Source organism: Canis lupus, chromosome 34, assembly GCF_048164855.1.
Source record: "Canis lupus baileyi chromosome 34, mCanLup2.hap1, whole genome shotgun sequence".
NCBI lineage: Eukaryota > Metazoa > Chordata > Mammalia > Carnivora > Canidae > Canis > Canis lupus.
In genome coordinates this window covers 15277093-15296649 of record NC_132871.1, presented here as the reverse complement: position 1 = coordinate 15296649, position 19557 = coordinate 15277093, and the positions used below count along the sequence as shown (strand labels likewise).

At 34.9% G+C, this 19557-nt stretch overlaps 1 protein-coding gene across 4 annotated transcripts in view; it reads right to left on the bottom strand.

Moving 5' to 3' along the window:
• The window catches only part of TLK1 (tousled like kinase 1), a 150025-nt gene that overhangs the window by 36743 nt on the left and 93725 nt on the right, over positions 1–19557 (bottom strand). For all 4 annotated transcript variants that reach the window (XM_072810868.1, XM_072810869.1, XM_072810867.1 and 1 more), the window contains 3 exons: positions 17901–18011; positions 17653–17789; positions 14461–14649 (listed from right to left, as the gene is read on the bottom strand). In XM_072810868.1, coding sequence (XP_072666969.1) covers positions 14461–14649; positions 17653–17789; positions 17901–18011 — 437 coding nt within the window. The remainder of the gene's footprint in view (positions 1–14460; positions 14650–17652; positions 17790–17900; positions 18012–19557) is intronic.

Genomic DNA, 19557 nt, shown 5'->3' with positions numbered 1-19557 from the left:
ATATTATTAGGTTCAAATATAATATGTGTCCTTATTTAGAGGCATGCTAAAAACTCCTAAAATAGGTTTATATAAAACTTTATTTTAAAAGCCAAGAAAGGGATCCCTGGGTGGTGCAGCGGTTTAGCGCCTGCCTTTGGCCCAGGGCGCAATTCTGGAGACCCGGGATCGAATCCCACGTCGGGCTCCCGGTGCATGGAGCCTGCTTCTCCCTCTGCCTGTGTCTCTGCCTCTCTCTCTCTCACTCTCTGTGTGACTATCATAAATAAAAATTAAAAAAATAAAATAAAATAAAATAAAATAAAAGCCAAGAAAAAAAAAGCCAAGAAACTTAAACCTCAAACATAAAACTTAATAACTCTTGATAATCTTCCATAATGAGTCTGAATGGATGAGAATTTTATTTTTAATCCAAAGAACTGTTTTATAATAGTTTGATATAAATGTGAGATGACTGTAATAGAAATATTACAGTCATATAGACTGTAATATTCAGTCAAATAGAATATTCAAATATTCAGTCAAATAGAAATAATGAGCACAAATAACAGAAAACAAGATACTCATTTCAAACAAATTTGATACTCAATTCTTTAAAGAGATTCTGTTTAAGAAACTCAAAGTTAAGGAGTGCAAGCTATGGTAAATAAGACTATTACAGGCACTTAAGAATAAAAAAAAGCAAGCCCATTTATTTGTACAATTTAGCAAACATTTACCAAACATTAAGCTATGCACTATGCACTAAGGATTAGATTTTTTAAATGAGGAAGGGTAAAACAAACAAACAAATAAATAAATGAGGAAGGGTAGGACATGAGAGTAGTCTGCCTTTGAAAAGCCCCCCAAAAAAACTAGAAATAGAAGTTCCTCAACATGGGGCACCCAGGTGGCTCAGTTGGTTAAGCATCTGCCTTTGGCTCAGGTGGTGATCTCAGGGTCCTGGGATTGAGCCCCATTTTGGGCTCCCTGCTCATGGAGGCCTGCTTCTCCCTCTCCCTTTGCCCCTTCTCCTGCCCCCTGTTCATTCTTGCACTTTCTCTGAAATAAATAAAATCGTTAAAAAAAAAGTTGTTCTTCAACATTATATAGGACATTTATTATTTAAAAAAAAGTTGTTCCTCAACATTATATAGGACATTTATTTATTTATTTATTTAAGATTTTTATTTATTTGTTCATGAGAGACACACACACATAGAGAGGCAGAGACACAGGCAGAGGGAGAAGCAGGCTCCTTGCAGGGAGCCCGACATCGGACTCGATCCCGGGTCTCCAGGATCATGCCCTGGGCCAAAGGCGGCGCTAAACTGCTGAGTCACCTGGGCTGCCCTATATAGGACATTTATTAAAAACCCACAAATGACATCATATTCAAGGGTGAAAGACTGAAAGCTTTCACCATTAAGATGAGAAATAAGACAAGGATGCTTTCACCATTACTATTTCATGCTGTACTGGAAATCCGATCAGTAGAGTTAAGTAAGAAAAAAAATAACATCGTGCATCAGAATAAGTAGTAAAACTATGTGCTCGCTTCGGCAGCACATATACTAAAAAAAAAAAAAAAAAAAAAAAGTAGTAAAACTATCTCTATTTGCAGATGACATAACTCTAAGATGTAGAAAACCTCAAAGAACGAAGAAAAAACTACCAGAGCTAATAAATCAGGAAAGCTGCAGGGTCAAGATCAACCCACAAAAATCAACTGTGTTTCTATACACCAGCAGTGAACAATCTAAAAAGGATATTAAGAATACAATTCCACTTATAATACAATCCAAAAGAATAAATTTTCTTACTGAGAAATAAATTTAACCCAGGAAATGATTTGTACACCAAAAACTACAAAACAGTGCTAAGGATGTTAATGGAAACTAATTAAATGAAAAGACTTACATTCATGGATTAGGAGACTTAATATTGTTAAGAGGGCAATCCTCCCCGAAGTCATCAATATATTCAATATAATCCTAATCGAAATACAAATGGGCCATTTTGCTAAAATGGAAAAAAAATTACAACGGGCCTCAAATAGAAAAAATAATATTGAAAAAGAAAAAACAAAATTATAGGACGCCCACTACCTTTTTCAAAACTTACTACAAGGTTATGGTCATTAAAACAGGGTGGTACTATCATAAAGATAGACATTGAGGCCAAAGGAACAGAAGTGGGTACAGAAATAAACCCAAATATTGATGGCCAGCTGATTTCTGACAAGAGTGCCAAGACCATTCAACGGGGGAAACAATAGTCTCTTCAACGAATGGTGCTGGGACAACTGGATAACCACATGCAAAAGAATGAAGTTGGATCCCTACCTCATTCTATATAAAAAAAAATTAACAAAAAAGGGATCAATAATTTAAATATAAGAACTAAAACTAGAAAACTTGTAGAACACAGCATAGGGGTAAATGTTCTACCATGGATTTGGTAAAGGACTCAGATTTGACACCAAAAGCATGAGCAAAAAAACAAAACAATAAACTTATTGTTTAAAATCATAAAAATCAAATCAAATCAAAGGACATTATCAAGAAAGTAACACAATTTACAGAATGGGAGAAAATACCTACATATCATATATCTGATAAGGGTTTAGTATCAAGAATATATAAAGGACTCTCATAAATCAACAACAAAAAGACAAACAGCTGGATTAAAAACTGAGCAAAAGGGCAGTCCTGGTGGCGCAGCGGTTTGGCGCCGCCTGAAGCCTGGGGTGTGATCCTGGAGACCCGGGATCGAGTCCCACATCGGGCTCCCTGCATGGAGCCTGCTTCTCCCTCTGTGTCTCTGCCTCTCTCTCTCTCTGTGTCTATGAAAAAATAAATAAAACCTTAAAAAAAAAAAAGCAACTGAGCAAAAGACTTCAGTATCTATATAAAGACCACAAGCACATTAAAAGACATTCAACATTATTAGCCATTCAGAAATGCAAATCCAAACCACAATGAGATGATACTTTATAGCTACTAGGATGACCATAATAAAAAAAAAAAAACAGAAAATAAAAAGTGTTGCCAAGGATGTGAAGAAATAGGAACGCTTGTTTATTGCTGATGGGAATGTAATATATTGCAAATACGAAAAATAGTTCAGCAGTCCTTCAAGAATTTGAACACAGAACTGCCATAACTTTGCAGTTCTAATCCTAGGTATATACTTATAAAAATGAAAAAATTTGTCCACACAGAAACTTGTACATAAATGTTTATATCAGCATTAATCATAATAGCCAAAAGGTAGAAACCATCTAAATGTTCATCAGTGGATGAATGTATAAGCAAAATGTACATACACATATAATGGGATATGAGTCAGACATAAAAAAGAATGAAGTACTGATACATGCTATAACATGGATACACCCTGAAAATATTATTCCAGGTGAACGCCACTGGACTATTCAGAAAAGGCAAACACAGGGAGAAAACTGATTATCTGTTAATAGGAGATGAAGGGAGGAAGAAATAGGGAGTGATTATTTAATGAGTATGAGGTGTTCTGTGTTAATAAAAAGTTTTGAAACTATAAGGGAGGTGATGGTTGCATAACACTGTAAATGCACTAAATACCACTAAATGGTTAAGTGAATTTCACCTCAATATTTTAAAAAAGTATCATTGTGAAAAAGAATGGAGGGGTGGGGGAAGGATGAAAGTAGTCTGCCTCTGAAGAGCCCAAATGTTCTCAACACAATGCAATAATAGCTGAATTGAGAACTAATGATTTATACCAAGTACTAGTGTAGTACGCAGAATAATGGCCCCCTAAAGATGTCTACATTGTAATCCCTGCGACATAGGAATATGTTAATTTACAGAGCAAAGGAGAATTAAGACAGCAAATCAGTTCACCTTAAAATAGGGAGTTATTCTGATTACCTTTGTGGGCCCCCCATGTAATTACAAGAGTCCTTACTGGCAGAAGAGAAGGGAAGATGTGTCAGAATCAGCATGGTTAAGATATAAGAAAGACTTCACTGGCTATTGCTGGCTTGCAGATGGAAAGAGATCATGAACCAAGGAATGTGGATAGCTTCTGGTAGCTGAAAAAGGCAAGGAAATGGATTGTCCTCTAGAGTCACCAGCAGGAACACAGCCCTGATGACACTCTGATTTTGGCACAATGAGACCCATTTGAGATTTCTAATCTCCAAGACCATATGATAATAAGTTTGTGCTTTTTAAGTCACTAAATCTGTGGTAAATTGTTACAGCAGCAATAAGAAACTACTACAGATCTTGGTAACCTAGACGTGGGATGCTCCTATAACAAACACCTAAAAATGTGAAACTGGTTCTGGAAATGGGCAGTGGGCAAGAGGCTAGAATTTTCACGAGCATGATTTTAAAAAGCGTAGACTGCTTCAACAGCCTTTTAGCAGGAATATGGATATGAATAAGTGAGGACTCAAGGAATTCTGAAGCACAGAAGAGAACACATGGTCACATTAGAAAATTCCGACAGTCATGAGCAGACCGATGGTAAAAACATGGACATGGGGTGTCTCTAGTGAGGACTCAAGAAAACGAGGAATGTGTTACTGGAAACCATAGGAAAGGGATCAATATTATTATGGAAGAAAGCTTAGCAAAACTGTATCCTATAGTTATGCTGAAAGCCACATTTAAAAAAAAGTTTTCTTTTTTTTTTTTTTTTCTAAATAGACTCCACACACCCAGTGTGGAACTTAACATAGGGCTTTAACTCATGACCCTGAAGGTCAAGACCTGAGTGGAGATCAAGAGTTGGACCCTCTAACCAACTGAGCCACCTGGTGCCCCTAAAAGCCAGAGTTAAAAGAAATGAACTTGAATATTAAGCTTAGGAGATTTCCAAAGTATTGGAGGTGTGGACTGGTTTCTTCTTGGTGTTTATATTAAAATGTGAGAGACATAATTAAGGGAAGAAATGGTCAACAAAAAGGAACCAGAAAGAAAGAAAAAAAAGGAACCAGGACTTAATAGTTGAAGAAATTTTCATTCTATCCAGAGTGTCAAAGACACTAAGATTGAGATTCACAAAAAGCGGCTCTATTTAAAAAAACAAAAACAAAAACAAAAAAAGGGGGGGGCATAGATGGACAACATTTTTGCTAATACCCCAGAGAGGTGCGAAATAGTCTTTAAAAGATGAAGTATGCAACTCATAGGTCCCTTCAGCTTTCTCAGCAGAAGTCCAAACAGCAATGGGATCAACAAGAAGAAAACGTGGAGGATCCTCTTATCTAATGGAGTGAATCCCTGTGTCAGAGGGGGGAGATCCACAAGATTTTCTGACAACTTTAAACAAAAACACTGCCAGCTTGGAACTTAAAAGGACAGAGACAGTACAAAATGAAAGGCTGTCAGACCCCCAAAATTCTACAAACAAGAAATAGGCTGACAAAGCTACTCAGCTACAAATATATGCTAACCTTAACAAAAAAGAAACCTTTGTGAAAAAGACTCCGAGGAAAGACCCTTGTGTCCAGAAGGCGGAGCCATAGCCCTAGAAAATTATTACTACACTTTGAGACCAAATGGGAATTTGCCTGGATGGATTTTAAAACTACTTGGGAGCAGTGACTCCTTTTTTTTTTTTCCTGTTTGAACAGGAATGTCTGTTATCCTATGCCTGTCCGCACCCTTCTATTTGTGAAGAGAGAAGTTGTTTCTTTCTTTTTTTTTTTTTTTAAAGATTTTATTTATTTATTCATAGACACAGAGAGAGAGGCAGAAGATTTTATTTATTTATTCATAGACACAGAGAGAGAGGCAGAGACACAGGCAGAGGGAGAAGCAGGCTCCATGCAGGGAGCCCGATGTGGGACTTGATCCCGGGTCTCCAGGATCACACCGCAGGCTGCAGGAGGCACCAAACCGCTGCGGATTTTGAAACTACTTGGGAGCAGTGACTCCTTTTTTTTTTTTTTTTCCCTTGTTTGAACAGGAATGTCTGTTATCCTATGCCTGTCCCCACCCTTCTATTTTGTGAAGAGAGAAGTTGTTTCTTGAGGTTGACAGATTAAGAATTGCGTTTTGGGGTGGATTATACTGATTCTCACCCATATCTGATTTAGGTGAGATACAGAAGATTTGAGCTGATGAAATTTTGGATGTTGGTTTGATGCTGTAACTGGGTTGGGATGTAATTATAATTGGGACGTAGGGTTGATTCTTCTGGGGATGCTGGGATAGGATGAGTGTACTTTACAAGTGGGAAAGAGGTGGATCTTGGATCAGAGGGAAGACAGGCAGAATACTGGCTTCCAAAGGTACCACATCCTAATCTTTGAAATTTGTGAATATGTTACCTTACATAGCAAAAGATTAAGTGGGATTAAGGTTGCTAATTAACTGACCATAACATAAGGTGATTATCCTGGATAATACAGCTATGAGTATACAGAGCAAAGAAAACAATTTTTTATCTGAAAAATACAAGGAAAAGACACAGAAAAGATAACATCTGAGCCTGATCAAAGAGGAGCAGCAGAGGGAAGCCAGGAAGAAGAAACAGGGCATAAGAGGCATCATGGTGACCCAAGTATACAGCATGTAGATACACAAGCAAAAAGAAAAATCAGGGTACAGTGTAGATTAAGGAAATTCTACTGATAGCTAAGAGTTTTAACGAGAGATCAATGCTAGAGTGCCTGGATGGTTTGGTCAGTTAAGCATGTGACTCTTGGGCTTAGGCTCAGGACATGATCTCACGGCCATGGGACTGAGCTCCACATCAGGCTCTACACACAGATGGGGAGTCTGGTTGAAGACACTCTCTCTCCCTCTGCCCATTCACCCCCTCTCCAAAATTAATACATAAATCTTAAAGAAAAAAAAAATCAATGCTGAATTTTCTGTCATGTTTTTTGTTCTGGCATCTATTAAGATATTCATATTATCTTTCTCCTTACATGGAAAATTACAGATTTTTAAAACGTTAAACCAACCCTGCATACTCAAAATAAATCCAACTTGGTCTTGATAAATTATCACTTTTTTTTATATATTATATGTTGGATTACTAATATTTTATTTAAGATTTTTACATTTGCCTTTATATAAATTGAGATTAGCCTATAGCTTTCCTTCTTTGTAACATCTTTGTTAAATTCTGACACCTAGATTATGCTGGTCTTATAAAATAAGTTGGAAGTATTTCTGACTCAGCTATTCTTTTTTAAAAAAAAGTTTTTCAAAAGACTGGCACTATTTCTTCCTTAAATGGATGTTACAATTCATAAATGACTTGTACCTGGAGTTTTAATTTTTCAAAAAAGATTTTAGAGAGTGAGGGCGAGAGAGACAAGAGGGAGAGTAACTTTAGCGGACTTCTTGCTGAGCTTTGAAGTGGGGCTCAATCTCATGACCCTGAGATCACCACCTGAGCCACGAAACCAAGAGTCAGATGCTCAATTGCATCACCCAGGGGCACCTGGATTTTTAATTTTTTAATTACACAGTTTCTTTAATAGTCACAAAACTATTTAGATTTTTGTTTCTTCTAATGTCAATTCTGTTGAGTTAGATTTTTCTAGAAATTTATCCATTTCACAAAAATTTGAAATTTAAGCCATTTATGTTTTGTTTTTCTTAAAATACCTGTAGACACTAGTAAGATTTCAGTTTTCATGCCTAATTATGATTGTTTTATCTCTTTTCAATTTTATTAGCTGTTTTGTTTTGGAATAAAACATACATTTTTTGGATTGGTTGATTCTCTGTATTGTATACATTTATTTCTTGTGTCATTAATTTCTGCTCTTATTTTTTCCCCTCTACCTTCTTAGGTTAATTTTTATTTATAAGTGTGTTGAAATCTATTATGACTTGTGCATCTGTCCATATCTCCTTAAAATACTGTCAATTTTTCATTTATCTTGAGGCCATGTTATCACATGCATACAAATTTAGAATTACTATATGTTCCTGGTGATTTGAGCCACTTACAGTTACAAAATAACCACTTTATCATTTTTTGCCTTAAAATTTACTGTATCTCATATAATAAGCTTTCTTTTGGTTGGCATTTACCTGGAGTATTTTTTTCTAAACTTATATTCCCAGTGTACTTTTTCTTTTACTTTAGCTACTTTTAAGAATTTTTTCTCTTTGCCTTGATTTTCCTGAAATTTCATTATGATGTGTGTTTCTTTTTATCCATCCTACTTGGAATTCTCTGGCCTCTGTGAATCTATAGACAGATCTTATTCATCTGCTTTAAAATATTCTCAGTTATTATCTAATCTTCAAATATTGCTTCTGCTCCATTCTTCTCTGGTCAAGTGACTGGTCTGGTAATAATTTTAGGTTAAAAGATGGTAAGATACCTTCAAATAATTATGAACCTAAACTGTAAAACCAGTGAAAAAACAAACTGTCTTGAGAATGAAGGTAAAATAAAATTAGTTCCATACCAAGAAAAAAGTGAAAGGTGTCATTACTAATATATCCACAGTAAAAAATAAATAAATAAATAAATAAAATGAAAAGATTTTTTAAAAATCTAAAGCGTATTTCTTAGGCAGAAAGATCTTATTAGGTATAAAATCAAAGATGTAAGAATAAATGAAAAGCAAAAGAAATGATAAATATGTAAGTAACATTTAGATAAACACAGACTATACCAGACACAAATGTTTTTACATATGGGTGTGTCTCTGACAGAAAATCAAATAAGCAAAAATTGAGCAAATAAATAAAAAGGAAAAAGAAAGGGAGAGAGATGAGGCAGGATAAATCAACAGCACAAAGATAGGCCAAATTCAAGTCCCAATAAATAAGTAAATACATCAAATAAAAATAGATTGAATGCTCCAATGCAAGATTTTTCAGACATGATTTAAAAAGAAAAATCAACTAAACATCTGTCAAAATCCATAAAATGTGTACTACACCAAAAGTGAATTTTAATGATGTACCAATGCAGGTTTATCAATTATAACAAATGTACCACTGTGGTTCAGGATATGGATAGTGATGGAGGTTGTGTGTGGGGACAGGGTGTATATGTAAACTCTCTGGTACTTTCTGCTCAATTTTGCAATACACTAAAACTGCTCTAAAAATAAATTTTATTAACTAAAAAGTTTATTATGTCACTTACAAGACAAGTAATCCACTAAGTAATTTTATGGTATATAATTTTGATTTAAAATTAAAGCTTTAAAAATGAGGAAACATAGTGACTTCTCTAAAGCTTCCTTAATATAAAAAAGGTAAAATATTACTGTTCACTCTGCAATCATCCTCTGTGAAATATGAAATACATAAATAAAACGAAGTATCATTAAAATATATTTAACAGGAGGTCAAAATCTTGGTTAAGATTAATTAATTATGATTAATTTAGACATCCAAAGATAATATTAATGCAAACTACTTTGAATAATAAAGTATTTATGACTAAAATTAGAAACTACTACCTAAAAACCCAGACCAAATCTTGCTGGTAGTTAAAAATTAGTTCAGAAAAAAAAAAAAAAAATTAGTTCAGAGCCAGGAACCACTCAAGTACTCTAACACTAACGTATTACCTGATATCATCCTTACAACACTATGATATAGGTACTTTTACAGGAGGAAACAGAGGCTCAAAGAAGTGAAGTAAAACAGCTTACCAAAAATAACAACCTGAAAGAGTCAAGGATGGATGCTATATCTGTCTATAACACTCAAAGTCCTAACTACTTACTACATGTAGTAACTTCATTTTCTTTCTTTTTTTTTTTTTTTAAAGATTTTATTTATTTATTCATGAGAGGCACAGAGAAAGAAGGGGGGCGGGCAGAGAGACAGGCAGAAGGAGAAGCAGGCTCCATGCTGAGAACACGACATGGGACTGAATCCTGGGTCTCCAGGATCACACCCCGGGCTGAAGGTGGCGCTAAACCACTGAGTCACCAGGGCTGCCCGTAACTTCATTTTCTACATTAATTTCTTGATAGAAAAATAATTCATGGTTTCTAGTCTAATTATACTAGATGTTCTGCACATATACTAATGTCCTAGTTACCACTAAACAATGATTCAAAAGGAATTTTTAGTAACAGTTGCAGAGTATAGTTGCTAAAAATAAACTATAATATATGAATCAAAGTGCTTCTGGGGCCCATGAGTGGCTCAGTCAGTTGAACATCTGACTCTTGATTTCGGCTCCAGTCTTGATCTCAGGGTCTTGGGATCCAGACCTGTTTTGGGCTCCCTTCTCGGTAGGGAGTCTGCTGGAGATTCTCTCTTTCCCTCTCCCTCTCATCTCCCTCCCCCCATTCGTGCATATGCTCTCCCTAATAAATAAATAAATCTTAAAAAAATGCTTCTATGGCTTTTTTCCCTATTTAAATATGCATTTGTATAAAGATGCAGTCAAACTTTTATGTAGTATCACTTCATTTGCCATTCCAAGAATACACAGCAGTTTAACTTCAAAGTTAGTTCTCAGTCAACATATAATAAAGTGCGGGTGGAACTGAGACACATCTATGATTATTAAACTATAGTTGGGGCTGTTAAGCATCTTGGAAGACAAGTAAGCAAAATACCTGTGACAAACTAGAAAAATGATCTACTAAGAAGGAGAAAATGAAAGTCAATCAAATCCTTATGTACCATAATTTAGCATTTACTGACCACTTTCCATTTGTCAGAAAACTGTGCTACATATTGGGAACATGAAGATAAAAGTGAGATAAGTGCTGCATATAGAACAGGCACATACAAAAGGCTTTGGGCACCTAACCTGAGGGGAAATGGGGGAGAAAATGGGAAGAAAAAATAATAATCAGAGATGGCTTCCTACTGAAACTGCTTTACGAGCCAAGCCTTAAATGATGAATAGGCAATGAGACAGGTAAAGAAAGGCAAGGAACAAGATGCAAAAAGGCACAGAAACAAGAAAGCCTAATCCATTTAGAGAACTAAAAGAGTTTAACATAAGATACACAGGGTAGATGCTGGAAGTGAAGTGAAAGAGTAAAATAAGGCCTATGAAGAATCCTTCATGAAGGTGAAGTTTATCTTGAAGGCCAGTGAAGGAAGTTAAACATGAAACTGACACAAAGAGACACAGAAGAAACAGTAATCTAGGTTAAAAAAAAAAAAAAAAAAAAAGGGCAGCTGGGGTGGTTCAGTGGATTAGCGCCGCCTTCAGCCCAGGTGTGATCCTGGAGACCTGGGATCGAGTCCCACGTCGGGCTCCCTGCATGGAGCCTGCTTCTCCCTCTGCCTGTGTCTCTGCCTCTCTCTCTATCTCTCATAAATAAATGTTAAAAATCTTAAAAAAAAAAAAGAGAGATGAGGTCCTATACCGAGACAATGGCAATGAAGACAGATAAATACAAAATGCCATAGAAACAGAACAAGAGAAAGAGAAACATCTGTGATGTTTTATGGAGTGTCTAATGGAGTAAATGGTGATGCTGTGACTGAAGAGACCAGAGGGCACTATCATATTACCTTAAAGTGATAAAGTAACTCCTATCCTTCAGGGGTCAAGGAAAAAATTTTAGGAGGAAATACCTCGTATGGGATTTAAAAGATGAACAGGAATTAAGAGCAATGTGTTGGGGTTTGAAAGTTGGCAGTGAAGGGCAGGCACTGGTTAATGACAAAAGATGAGGCTAGAGTGGTCAGAAGATGCCAGATCAAAAATGCTTTAAGAAGTCATCTTAGGGATGCCTGGGTGGCTCAGTGGTAGAGCGTCTGCCTTTGGCTCAGGTCATGATCTCTGGTCCAGGAATCAAGCCCCAAATTGGGCTCCCTGTGAGGAGCCTGCTTCTCCCTCTGTGTCTCTGCCTCTCTCATGAATAAATAAATAAAATCTTTAAAGAAAAAAAAAAAAAAAAGGGGAAGAGAATGAAAGGATGTTTTGCAAAAATGACTCTGACTGCAAAATGAAAATGAACTGGATTGCTAACCCAAAGCTGAAAGGAGAGGTAGGAAAAAAAATAACCCAAGTAAGAGAGGATAGTAACCTGAGTTAGAATGTCAGTGGAGTCAGGTGTCAGTGGGGACTTATATAAGTGGATACACTTGAGATATAGAAGGATTGTTGTCTGGTAGGAGTGGAATTAAAGCTAACACACAGTGTATTTCTATATAACCACTCATCTACCCTTTATTAAGCAATAAATTTACTAATTTACTAAAAGTAAATCATTTGCTAGTTTTTTAAAAAAATCAATAGGTGAATGTCTTAATTCCAATTTACAAAAGGCCCCCAAGACTAGAAAAAAGTCTGAAGACTAGAGTAGATTTTGAGATGGATTTTGAAAAATAAGATTATTACCATCTATTTATTAAAGAAAATAATAAAAATGGATTAAGAAAAATAAATGAAAAAACAAAACAAAAAAAAACCAAAAACAGAAAAATAAATGAAATCCTGATCTAAAATATTAAGGATGATAATAAAAATCTGGCATGTGGATCTGAAAGGATGGTAGTGCCATTTACTAATAGAGAAAACAAAGGAAAAGGCAAGAGGTATAGACGTGGATGTGTAGATGAGTGTGAGTGTGTGTAGACAGATTGGAACAGGAATGATAACAGTAAATAGTTTTTGTTTTTTTCTGTGTTTTTAGTAAATGCAGTTTTGAAAAGGCTATATTAGAGCACTTAAGTACTGATAACAACCAACCAAGGATATGACATTGAGAACTGAGCTATATTTAATATTCAAGAGAGAAAAGTGGACTGAAGACAGAAACTTGGATATAAGCAGCATATATGTAGTAACTGAATCTTTGAGAGTAGCTAATTTTCAAGTAGAATATGTAGAGTAGGAAGTAAGATGGCTAAGACAGATTCTTACAAATTGGAAAAAAAAAATTTTTTTACAAATTGGTAGTGTAAATACTGTCCATAGAAAAGACTGAGAAAATGAGCCAGAGGAGTTAAAATGAAAATTAGGAGATCAAAGTATTTCAAAAACTAAAGGTAAGAAAAGAGTCTTTTGGGAAAAGCTAAGTCAACAATACTCTATGCTGCCAAGTTAAAAAACTCTCAAATGTCTATAGCATTGAGCATCAAAAAGATAGTTGATCTTTAAAAGGCAATTTCATTTAGGAAAGGAGAAAATGGAAACTGAGACAGAAGAAAGACTGGCAAGTCTTTCAAGAAACCTGGTTATAAAGATGACAGAATATGGCAACTGGAGTAGAGGGATATATAATTGAAGCAGAGTTTTTTTGTTTCATTTTGTCTTCTAGAAGGAAGGAACCAGTAGAGAAAAAAAAGGTTGACAATGTAAGATAATGGGAGTATTGATAGAAGAGTCCCTCATGTAGCAGGGTTTGGGAATCAAAGCACAGATGAGGGCAGCCCGGGTGGCTCAGCAGCTTAGCGCTGCCTTCAGCCCAGAGCCTGATCCTGGAGACCCAGGATCGAGTCCCATGTCAGGCTCACTGCATAGAGCCTGCTTCTCTCTCTGCCTGTGTCTCTGCCTCTCTCTCTTCTCCCTCATAACTAAAAAACAAAAACAAAAACAAAAAAAGCACAGATGAAACATTACCTTTCAACAAAAGGAAAAAAAAGAATACATCCACATAAAAATATCAAACAGGGTGTGTGTGTGTGTGTTTTTCTACTCAAATAAACTTAAGTTCTTGCAGAACAAAAAATTTTATGTTTGGACATCTGTAAATTGAAATTTTAACAATGGTCTTCTATGTGGATGGGATCATGGTCTATGTTGTTTTATATTTATATTTATATTCTTTCATATTTTTCCAATTTTCTATGTATTATAAGCATTTAATTATTAAAAATCTCTTTGCTCCTTGAACTATAAAGAGCAGTTAATCATTAATGCAGAAAATTGAGAAAATAAATAAAAAGCAGAAAGGGAAAAAACAATACCTATAATCTACCAATGTACTGCTTCCAAAGGATGAGAAAATAAATGTCAGTTATATTACTTAATATTCTCTCAGAAAAAGGAACATTAAAAAAAAAAAAAAGAAAGAAAAAGAAAAAGGAACATTAATGGAAATACTGAATTGAGATCTTCAAAACTACTACTGACTCTATCATTCCTCTTAGCTACTCTAAATCTTCATTTTAAAAGGGGATTAAATGGGCAGCCCTGGTGGCGCAGCGGTTTAGCACCGCCTGCAGCCCGGGCTGTGATCCTGGAGACCTGGGATCGAGTCCCATGTCAGGTTTCCTGCATAGAGCCTGCTTCTCCCTCTGCCTATGTCTCTGCCTCTCTCTCTCTCTCTGAATGAATGAATAAATAAATAAATCTTTAAAAAATAAATAAAAGGGGATTAATAAGTCTCCACTTACAAAGGCTGAATTCAGATTATTTGGAGATTAGTGATTTAGACATAAATTTTAATACTGCCTTCCTTCCTGGCCGTAACTATTTTTAGTATTTAGGTATTAGTGTAAATATATATAACATCTAACATTCATGCTCACTGGCAACGATTTAAAAAAAGGAAAATTAAAATTGGAGGCTTACAGTTGTGGTAAATTTGGTCTAACAAAGGGATCATTCTCTGCTCCATTGACTGCTTTGTTTTTCCTTTGTTTTGGTTCAGAATTGGTAGAGGGTGCCTGAGAATTATTAGCTGTAGGAGGTTTGCGTTTGGCTAGAAGTTTCCTTTGCCTTTCAATATCTTCCCTTTGCTGATTCACCCATTCTTGTTGCCTGTATAAAAATAAATGTAAAAAACCATATTAACTTTTCATTACTCTTCACAGTTAAAACATAAAAATACATTAACATGAAAAAGCATATAACATAAACAAAAATTATCATTCTATCTTTTTGAACCTACTCATACTCACTGTCCAGGTCTCATCTGAAGCATTCATTTCTAAATTCCCTAAATCCCCTGAACTAGGGAAAGATGTGTTGCTATATATAATTGCATGGTACATTTGTAGATCTCCATTTCCTTCTTCCTAGTATCATTCCTACAGATACTTGATTAGAGTATGTCTCTAGACTACATATTCTAGACTACATCACTGCATGAGAAAGGAGACCATATCTATTTTATATCTTCTTATACCTAGTGCCCAACATAATTACCAGTCATACTAAGAATTCAGTAAAAATTTGCTCGATGAAATAAATGGGTATTAAAATAAAGAACAGAGGTAAGCACAGAGTATATTTTAAACATGCACCTCATTACTTTGTTTTTGCAGAAAAACTTAAAAAGACAAATACAAGTTTAATTAAGCATTATTTTCTAAATTTATTTTTGTGAAAAAGATTTTGGGACTATGCAAGCGTTACTTTGAAATGAAACAAAAAGTTGACCCAAATATAAGAAATTTATAAAGAAAGAAAGAATTTTGATAATTTGAAGGAAATTTTTAAAAAATGAAGGGAAACAAGAAAAATTAGCTTGGCTTTGAAAAATGAGCAATTAATAAAAGGTAAAAATATTACTGCTTCCCATTCAAGAATCTAAAGCTTACTAACTGTAACAACTACTAAATATCATGTCTATTATAAAAAATACAGGTTAGAGATTTCAGCAATTTGACCAGAGCAAGAATAGGTAGCAGTGAAGTTTTCTTTCTTTTTTTTTTTTTTTAAAGCAGTGAAGCTTTTTAAATCTATCCCATCACACAACTTGTTCTCATAGTAACCATGTTCCCTATTAGGTCACCTCAACATACTAAGTAACAATTTTAAAAATTCTACGTGGTTATGATACTTAGATTTTGAACAAGTGTTTCAATTCCTTGCCTCCTCACTCCCACTCAAAGCAGAACTACAGAACTACTCAGCTGACCCCAAATTGGCTTTACACACATTGCCTGTTCCTATGGTTCTAGCCAGACAGTAGTAAAATATGGCCACAATGAAAGAATCGACAGCCACCTAGACAGGAGAGTCTAAGGGGGGAGAAAATTCAAGAATAGCAAAGCAAGAACAGGAGTTTAATCCAGTTTTTCTTTGGAAGAAGAAATTAATACCTTCATTTTACTAAAAAAGTTAATTTTTAAAGCTAGTTTAGAGCACAATCAAGATGGTATAAATGAAAATAAATAGCAATAACCCTAATGTTGAAAATCCTAATGGAAAGTAAAGAATGATTGAAATGAATACAAAGATAATATCTGATTATTCAGGAATGACTACATAATTTAGAGATTATTAATATTATTAATATTTATTTCCCTTCTCATCCAACTACTTTTATCACTGATAAACTATTTAACATACGCTGATAAGCAGCTTGATTTAAATTCCATATATATAACACACTGTAGGCCCTCAATACAAGAAATGCAAGTTAGTATTTAAAAACTAGATTACTTGTTTTTTATAAAAGGATAGAACTTGGGAATAGCCAGACTGAAGAAATGCATACCACAAGGTATGGGACAAAGGTATGAGGCTTCTCTGGCTCTCTCCAATTGCACCACTCTCCCCAAATCTCCTTATGTTCTCCAACCCAGAATCTCCAATTTTGCTCTTTTTTGATAGCTCAATGAAGAAATTTTTGCTACAAACAGTTTATATTTTAAATTTGTATTTACGGTTACATTATGTCCTATTTCATTATCAGGATAACTGTAGATCTGGGCTTAGGAGCAGAAGTTCTTGCTTATTGAACACTCATAAATCATGGTTTCTATCTCAAATGTATCTCCTATTCTCTACTTTCACTGTATTTTAGTTCAAGGATAATCATCTTTCATTTGGACACCTCAGGTGTCAATAATTTATCCTCTTTCCAATATTAGTCCCACATTATCACCAGTTTCTTTCTAAAACTCAATTATGAAAATACACACTATGTACAAGCCTTTAATAACTCCGTGTCATCCACAGAATTAAAGCCAAACTCTCTAGCATCAAAAGAACAATGTTCTTCATTATGGTACACCTATTACCCAGCACAGCTGGTGTTAAACAAAAGGTGAATAAATCAAGTGCGAGAGAGAGAAGGTCATTCTATGCTGAGTACTGAGAATCAATGTTTGAAACAGCAATATTTATATACAGCTTTGCCTCCATTTTCCATAAAACTGGACTAACTCTAGGAAATCTGATGTAGATGCTGACACTACTCCTGCTTTGGCAGTTTAAAATTTTTTCCAGTGAAAACAAACAGCACAGGTCCTGGCTCCTTCATACATAATCGAGCCCTATCTACTATCACCTGAACTCAACGATTTCTGTTTTAAAGTTTTCCTCAGAAATGCTAAAGCTACATAATCCATTCAACTGATTTATGAAATTACTGTATCTGAAGCAGAAGAGAAAAAGTTCCTGTCTTTTCCATAGGAACAGAAAGCAGGCAAGTGCTGAATATTAACATTAAAGTAAGGATTGGAGAATGGGGAAGAAACTAAGTACAAAAATTCCAAGATCTATATATACACACACATCAAAATTAAATTTTCCTCCCAAATTATCTATAAAACTAGCAGATTAGTTTATATTTTGGAAAGTCATATTTAAAATAATACATCATATGGTATGGATGAATGTAAACCCATCAAGAAGTCTACTAAAGCTGAAATTGTAATACTTTTGTTTTATGTTCCTTTCAAATATACTAAGTTCTGTGATTTCAAAGAGTAGTAAAGAGCAGAAATAGAACATAATTCCAAATCTATATCTTTGGAAGTAACAAAATCCCAAAGGAACACTACATTTTTTTAAAATGTAAGAATGACTAACTTCACAAGATTCTGAAATGCAAAACCATCTGTCCATTGTTCAGTAAATGAAGCACCATGTCTAACTGTTGTGAAGTGCCCAAGGCGTAATCGGTCTTGCATACTCTTCTCTCGGCTTGACAGTTTTTCTTGTGTACTCTGAAAAAAAAGGAGGAAGAATAATCAATTTTATTCATTTAAATTTAAAACTGTACAAGGTGGAAAGAGCCAACAGAATGAAAAGGAAAATTCACTGAACTTTTAACTTACCTTTTCAATAAGCAGCTTCTTGCTCATTGATATGCACTTATTTAATCGTTCTTTGTATTTTTCAAGTAACTTTTGTTGTTCATCTATTTGCCGTCTGAGATCACAGTTAGCCTATAACATAAGTAAAAAATAGAAAAGGTCTAGAATTTGTGTATATGAGACACTTAGGAGTATTCCTTACATTCTGAGGAAACTACATAAATAGGATCAATAGGTAATTAAGTAGGATACTAAAAAATTTTTTTAATCATCTACTAATCATGGGATAGTACTGTTGAAAGCTGCATAATTGTACAGTGGAATGTACATGGAATTTGTATCCATACTCCAAGGGATCAAATCCACTCCTTAAGATATGTAACCTTAGCTAAATTAAGTCAGTTATCTGAACATTAACTTATTTTTATTTTGTATTTCTAGAATAGGGGCAATACCATTTACCTCACTTAGTTAAAAGTAACCAAGTATATAAAGTGTCTAACACTTAAAAATGAATGTGAGTTCTCTTTCATCTTTTGTAACTGATATGTTTTATCTCCATTAAACTTGTAGATGGCACTATAAATGCCTACCCAAAAGCTAACTACTTCCACCATCTTTCTTGGCAACAAGATATCAATTTTGCTGACTTTGTAGGAAGCTGTATTGCTCAGGAAAGAGGCCTTTCTCTAAACTCAGGAGATGAGTTGGGTTACTCCAGTATAGTGACAAAAGAATAACCTGGATACAAACTGTTGAGACACACTCCCAGAGGAGTTTCTGTGTATAGTAGGTCTGGGGTAGGGTCCTAAAATTTCTTTCTTTTTAAAAGATTTTATTTACTTATTGACAGAGAGAGAAAGAGCACAAGCAGGGGGTGCAGCAGAAGGAGAGGGAGTTGCAGGCTCTCTACTGAGTAGGGAACCTGATAAGAGTGTCTTGATCCCAGGACCCAGGGATCATGACCTGAGCTGAAAGCAGATGCTTAACCAACTTAGCTACCCAAGCACCTCTGAAAATTTATTTCTAATGAATTCATCAGTAATGCTGATGCTTCTGGTCTGGGAATCATACTTTGAGAACCATAGGTTGATGCCAATCATGGTAAAAGCCAAAAGATCATGGCATAATATATTGAAAATGCTAGGAGAAAATAGCTGCCAGTCTAAAATTATGTAATTAAGTCAAAGTGTTTTACAAGGAAAAGGGTAAAATAAAGAGACTCCCAGAGGAACATAGATGGAATTTAGCACCAATAAAACCTCTTCATTAGATACAATTCAAACAAACTCGAAGAAACTAAACTGTCTGTATGCCTTTAAAACCAGAGGATATTTCTTCAATCGCAAATCAAGATTTAATATAAAGGCACAGCAATTATGATGACCCAAATCTATTTCCCCTTTCTTCATTAAGTAATGAAAACCAACATTTTTATTCTGGATTGATAAATATCTAACTAAACTATCCTAACAGTGACTCTAATAAATATTTTGTACCTTGATATGGCCTTCAAGATGGAAGTCATACACTAATGATACAGGAGCAAAGACACTAAAGGAGCAAAGATTCCATATGATGCTATGAAGGCATCACACCTGGGTTGCTCAGTTCTGTTCTTCTCAAAAATATTGTATTTCACTTAAAGTATTGTTTATGTTCTCTATTCCTAACAGAC